Raw genomic sequence first — 7,196 nt, 5'->3', positions numbered from 1 at the left:
TTTGGAATTAAAAATTTTTTATATAAATATTTTAGGGATAAAAAATAATAATTATTGTACATAGATACATGTATAAGTTGTATCTCATGTTTTAAAAATATAAGAATTAATTTCAAAATTATTTTATGATATTTTTTTATTTTTATCTACCTCTTCAATAAAAATATATATTTTTTTATTTTCTTTACCTTTTCAATCTCAAAACTATGAAAAAACGCTAGTGAAGTGTAATGTTTTGTACTTGTAGCATTCAATACTATGTGAATTTAATTAATAATATGATATTATCTTATTTTAAAAGAAGAAAGTAATCTTCAACGAAGGTGGGCTTTACGCTGGCAGTTTCCTGGCTGCACCCAACAGACAATTTGAATCTTCAACTCACAGATTGTCAGCAAAAAATAGGTACAGGATAGGCTGGTCAGAGGGAGACTCACAGTCACAGAGGCATCAACCACGATGAATATCCTCTCTCAGTTTTTCTGATTTGAACAAAATTCGACTAATAAATTACTACAAATAAAATACTCAAACTGTTCATAAGTGCTTTTCAGAGAGCATTATCGTTGCCCTGCCATGATGAAAATAAATTGCTTTGGATCTCCTGCAAGGTAATATGACCCCTCAAGGCCCCAACTCACTATTTACCTGCACTCGTTAGAGCAAACAAGACAAGAATCTTTGGTGCTGTCATCATTCTTAAACCCAATTTAGTTAATCAGATAGTTCTGGGACCTCTCTAGTTAAAAAGCATCTTGGTAATGGTGATCAATCAATGATCTACAAGTTGCCCACATCAATGATCAACCACCAAACAAGTTGCCCCACACAGAAATTTTGAACTTGATGGAGAGAAGCCTCAGCTTAAGCAATGATCCCATGAATAATATATACTGTTATTCCCTGCTAGTTCCTCAATCTCAATTACTGCTTGGATGATTTGGTTTTGGGCCATTTAAAATATTCATCAAAACAAATTAGTTGCTAAAACAACTTTCTAAATGAATTAGACGGCTAGATTTTTTCTGGGAAAATTAGTAAGGAACTATGCTGAACATTTTCATCTCGTTCTGTTATCCAATGTGGAAAACACTCCAACAAGCAATGGAAGAAAAATAAGTTTTCTTGCAAACCACTCAAAGTCATTTCAGTTATCAAATCCAGATATGATTACATTTTTGACATGGAGGACTAGCTAGCACAATGCTTGAGGTATCAAAATAAGATTAGATACAACGTAAGATCCAGTTTCAGACTTTCTTTCAAGTTTTCCCATGATGAACCATCACTCTACAGGCAACAACATCAACAGCAGCTGGAATAAACCCTATTAACAAAAGCTACCAGCTCTCTCTAATTCTTTCCGTTTCTTTTCCTTTACATGATAAAACATGAAAAAAACCCTATAAAATTTCTTTTCTTTGTATATTTCCCGCTTGTGCTCCTCTTGAATTCCAAGAAACAGAGCTTAATTCATTCCATCCTATTCACTTGATGAAATCCTTGGTGAAGACATTGATTTCTCGTGCGAAGGGTCACTTACGAATCTTGACATTAAAGAAGAATCTGAAAAAATAACATATAAAAAGTCAATATTTTGATCATAATTTAAAAAACAAAAAATAAAAGAACACAAATGAAAAAAAGGGCTATATTAGTTTATTACCTCTTGAAGAATTGAAAGATTTCTTGCAATGCAGGATGGCACTTTGAATCCCATCATGTTGTAGCAGCAGAGAATCATCTCTCCTACTCGCAACTGGAGGAGAAACTCCTGTCGTCGCTGAAGCTGATTTGCTTTTTCCAAGATGCCTAGAAACCACTCTGATCCCTGCCGGAAAACTCCCCTGTTTCTCCTTCGCCGGCACCGTTGCCGGAGAAGATGACGGAGACCCGACTGATAACTCACTGGAGAATTTCATCTTCTCACTATGCTTCTTGGAAACCTTGATGTATAATGGTTTGATTAGCTTCAAGTACTTCTGTATCATTTCCTTTGAGAATCGCTTTGATGTATCATTGCCATCGGATTCATGAGGGATCTGCTTTCTCAAGCTGTTCTGTTTGGTGAAGAAAGAAATATTTGTGACCTCTTCAAGCTTGAACTTGACAGTGAAAAGCTTGTTGCTTTCATGCTTCTTGTTATTTGCTTTCAAGTACTCTGTCGCCCCTGTTTTCTCTGTTTTCTGCGATGGCATTGACTTTGATTTCTTGAACATGAGGATCTTAAACCTTGGAGCTGATTTGAGTAGGGAGATTGGAGACTGAGGTTTGAATGAAATGGGTTCAATAGGGAGGATTTTTCTCTTCGAAAGGAGATGATCAGTTGAAAGGGTTGGTGGATGAAATATATGCTGGGGGGAGTTGCTCTCTTTGTGGGCTAAATTGAGGGGAGGTGCTTGTTTAGAGTCAAAGATGTTGCTTTCCTTGTCTAGTGGGTGGTAGTTTTTTATGCTGGTGGTGTTGCTGCTGCTGCTGCTGCTGCTTTTACTGGTGTCAAAGTCAGGCACAGTAAGTTCCAATTCAAAGAACGAGTCTTCTCCCTCCTCAAATTCACAATCTGTGAAAGGGATCTCGGTGGTGTCATCACTGCTTCCACTAGAGGGCCGGTTTTCTTTGTGGGAGTTGGTGGTGGGTCTCCAGAACCTGAGGAAGTAGAGAGCTTCCATACTTTGAAAGAAAATGAAAAGATGGGCGAGCTTTGAGAAGGGTTTGTTTGCTGTTGGTTTATTTTAGGGTTTAGAGGCCGGGTTTTATAGTAGGTTAGAGAGGGAGAGATGGAACGTGGGGGGTTTTGGCCATGAGATAAAAAATAGCGAGCTTTTGCACTTCGTTTTAGGATTTTGTTGTTTGTTATCGCAGCATGAAAATGGTATTTGCAGAGGGTAAAGCAGAGAGCGGGTAAGTGAGGTCAGGTTAATTTTGCTTTTCTTTTTTCCTGCTTTTACAAGAGAGATTGGTCATAAGTCAGGTTGCTTTTGGAACTTGGACCATAATGTTTGTACCTTTGGTTGTTTTTTATTTACGTGAAAGCTTTTTAACAGCAACCATGACCTCTCATGCAAAAGAGACTCTGATTGTTCATGGCAGAGTGTCTGCAACTTCAAGGTGTTAATGGTGAATCTGGCTAGCTCCATTTCTCTTGATTTTGTCTTATTTTTGGTCTTCTATCTCTTTTTCTGTTCAACCATCGGTCATCATCAGTCAATTACGAATCTGTAGTCTCAATTAGGCCACGTGAATAGTTTTGTAGGAAAATTTGTGTGCCTATGGATAGAACTAAGCTCTTGCAAAATCTTGATGGCGCAAATTGATCGGTGTGACAAAAATACCATAATTTTAAATTTAATTGTTGGGTTTTTTTTTTAAATTTTACTGAGAGATTATACAGATCTAGTTTTGTATATGAAAAACAGATGATTATAAGAAGCTGACATTAGAAAGACCTTCAAATTAGGTCTTTAAGATATTGTTCGTGCTAGTTTTTTTATTTTTTTTTATTTTCAGACTTTCTAGTTTATTTAGAATTTTATTGTTTTTTCATTTAATTTTGGGTTTTATATTTTATTATTTTAGTTTTTAGATTTATTTAAGGAATTATAAATCTTTTATAGAGACAAACTGCTTTAAAAAAATATTTAGTAATGAAATTTTAAATTAGATGTTTGTTTGGCATTGTATTTTTTATATTGTAAAGTCTAAGCATGGCTCATTGAACATGTTACTCTCGTCAAAACTCCACCATAGACGACACACATTAGAAAGTTTCATATATCTAATAAAATACGAGAGGTGAAGTGATTAAATAATCAGGTTCGAGCCTTATTGACCCTTTTTTTTTTATCACAAATTAATTATATTTTATGGTGCCAATTATATATATATATATATATATATATATATATATATATATATATATATATAGGTCTCTTTTCCTTGGCGAGGGATCATGGTCATGGCTGCAAAGGAGGAGGAGGAGGAGGAGGAGGAGGAGGAGGGTGATGGGAAACTTCCAAAAAGAGAAGGGAAAGCAAAATGAAAGAGAAAAAGGCCAAAAAGAAAAGACTCCGAAAAGAAGAGGAAAGCGTAGGGTCATGTTACATTTGGTAAAACATGACAGAGGACTCCTTTACTTTTGCAGAGAGGGAGCCTCAAAAGATCTGCTACCTCAGAAAAATGGGTTCTTTTTACAAGGCAAAGTCATTCTTTTTTGTTTTTTTTTTAAGAATACATTTGTTTTTTTTTTAATATTAAATTGATATTTTTTAAAATATTTTTACATAACCTTCTAACATTAAAATTAAAAATAAAAAAATATAAATCTTTACTCCTTTTTTGGTTGATTCGCCCTGTTTGGAAATCGATTTGTTTTTTTAATTTTAATTTTTTTTATTTAAAATTAATTTTTTTATATTTTCAAATTGATTTAATATGCTAATATTAAAAATAATTTTTAAAAAATAAAATAATTTTATTTTAATATACTTCTAAACAAAAAAAATTTCAACCGTAACCACTGTTAAAGAATAATATAAATTATATCTTGAAACCTTATCTAACAGTTTAAGTTATTGGGTTGAGATTGTTCTTTGACATGGTATCAGAGTCTTGATAACCAAGTGGTCACAAGTTTAAATTTTACTATCCTATTTATTTAATAAAAATCAAGTACAAACCTGTATAAATTTCAAGTTTAAAAATTTTTATTTAAAAAAATATATTAAAAAATAATATAAATTATATTTTATAATATCAAACCGGTCATCGGTTTCCTGCCATAGTGTTCTTTGACAACCATTACAAAAGTAAAAAGAAGAAGAAAAAAACCCCTTACATTAGCAATGCAAAACAAAATAGCTCGAGCTCAAGAGAAACATTTTGATTTGGATTGCGCGCAGTTATAAGCAATGTTTCAAAAAAAAAATTAATTTTTTATATTTTTAAATTATTTTGATTTGTTAATATGATATGTCTTTATAAAAAAAAATAACATTGAGTAATGACAAAAGCCAAGAAATCATGTGGTAAATAGGTGCAAGTAATTACAGACCATGATTTGTAGCTATTGTTGATACTGTAATGATGGCTGGATCTCTGGGGAAATTGAATTCATCTGTTCCTGGCAGAAGATGAAGTCATTGTTATAATATCAGACCGGTCATCGGTTCCAATTTTCTGATTCAATGATTCAGAGTCTAGCAGGGGCTACGTCTTTTAAAACAATTATTTTTTATTATAATAATATGGTTTTTAAATCAAATATTATTTTAATCTGAATCAATTCCTAACCGCGACGGACCAGTGTCTTGGACTGGTAAATTTTCGAGTTGGATTTTAGCCCATCGAAATAGTTCTTCAATTAAAATAATAATAATAAAATTCTTCTCTTACTCTTAATCCCCTTTTAGTACGTGTTCATTTATGAACTGACAGCATTCTAAACAATTCAGGTGAATATAAGCAATATATATTATAAATAATAAAATTTTAAAATTTATTTTAAAATATTTTTTATTATACGTTAAAAAAATATTATATTATTTTTTTAAATTGAAGAATTTAAACCAAAAAATTTTTTTATCCCATATTAAAAACACATAACTTTTTTCTTGTGAATATAAAGTATACATACTATAGGGTTTCAAATCTCATATTAAAAAAATAAAATATTCTTCTAATATTTATATAGTAAACTTTGAAAACAAAAAAAATATGAAAAATGAGGTTTTTGATTAGGAAAAAAACACATTAAAAAAAAAGGTTTTTATTGGGTTGCCCGAGTCACGGGTCGATCAGATTTATCTTTTTTTGCTTTTATCAATCTTTTATCTTATCTATCTTTCATCTTATCTAAATTAATTCAGCCACTAATCGATCTAAGTTTAATAATTATAACTAGAATGTCAGAAAATTTATTAAAGCATGATTAATAGATATATTTGAGATTAAATTAGAAGTAGAGTTCCCTTACTTTTTAGGTTAAGATTTGTTTAAATTTAATTTCTAATATAAATTATTTAACATGAAATTTTAATTTAAATTATACATGAATGAGATTTCCATCTTAAAGAGTTTTTTTGTTGCAATCTTTTAATGAAACTCAGAATATTTTTAAAAACATTTATTCCATGTAAAAAAAATTTATTGGTACGTTTATAAAAAAAAAAAACTTTATTTTTTACTAGCTGAAATTTGTACCTCGCCTGATCCTTGAAGAATTATTTGATAGAAAAACAACCCTGCGTATGTTTCCCATTCACCCCCCTCCCTCTCTTCACCAAACCAAGTGACGGGAGAACTAAGGAATAAATCTAATGGAAAAACAAGTCAGTGGTTGTTGCATCAAGAAGAACCATTGATCTTGAGGTTTTGCTAAATTGCTAAAAAATCAACAATTTCTAGGCCTGGTGCTCGGACTTTCACAGGATGGGCATCGTGGGATGTTAGATCCTCAAGCTTTGATCAGCCCTTTTCACCAGCATGGGATTAGATTGATCACCGACGATTTGACAAGAGAGAAAAAGAGGGATGGTTGGCGTATATATCTGGCTAAGGAAAACCAAGCTCATGGTATATGAAAGTATAAGAGGAGATAATCAACACCATGCCCCAAACCAGAAAGAGGGTATAAATGGGGAACTCTCATGGAGTACTTTTGAAACTCTTCTCCTTGTCTAAAATGAAAGGAATAGATCTTTCTTGTCTAGCAATGAAAGAAATATTTCTTTGAAAGCCATGCACAAGATCGTATCCTTTCATGGTTCGCCGGTGTTCATTTGACTTGTTACTTTCTAGAGACAAAAATTTAGAACTTAATTTCCCTTTCCACCTCGTCAAGGTTGTCGAGAGAATTCGATGAATCAAAGTTGTTGAGAGAGAGGTGTCTGATATTGAGAAGGAAACATGCCATTATGAATTATAGTGGGAATCTAGTGAGGATTTGTTTTTTTTTTATACCGGGTTGAATTTTTTAAAATTAAATTTTAGGGTTAGGGTTAGGATTTAAAAAAGAAAAGAGGAAAGGTTGAAGGTGGTGGCAAGGTTCTTCAAAACAAACTGAGAAAAGAGTAGAATATATACTTGCGCGTGGAGGAGAAGAGAAAAGAGAAAAAAAAATGATGTTGATGTTTTTTTATGGAAGAGGAAGAAGAAAAAAAAAGAAAAGGTGCATTTGTTATGAAATGAGAGATTCTTGT

General features: G+C 32.2%; 1 protein-coding gene across 1 annotated transcript; it reads right to left on the bottom strand.

Annotated features, from left to right (window-relative positions):
- Nucleotides 1-1,120: 1,120 nt before the first annotated feature.
- Nucleotides 1,121-2,992, bottom strand: LOC133678233 (membrane-associated kinase regulator 5). Its single transcript, XM_062100490.1, has 2 exons — nt 1,667-2,992; nt 1,121-1,566 (listed from the first exon to the last, which is right to left on the bottom strand). The coding sequence occupies exons 1-2, from the start codon at nt 2,667-2,669 to the stop codon at nt 1,484-1,486; spliced, it is 1,086 nt and encodes a 361-aa protein (XP_061956474.1). The 5' UTR covers nt 2,670-2,992; the 3' UTR covers nt 1,121-1,483.
- Between the last annotated feature and the right edge of the window lie 4,204 nt (nt 2,993-7,196).

This window comes from Populus nigra, chromosome 18, assembly GCF_951802175.1.
Source record: "Populus nigra chromosome 18, ddPopNigr1.1, whole genome shotgun sequence".
In the NCBI taxonomy this organism is placed as follows: domain Eukaryota; kingdom Viridiplantae; phylum Streptophyta; class Magnoliopsida; order Malpighiales; family Salicaceae; genus Populus; species Populus nigra.
The sequence above is the reverse complement of the archived record's forward strand: the minus strand, read 5'-3'. Positions and strand labels throughout refer to the sequence as shown.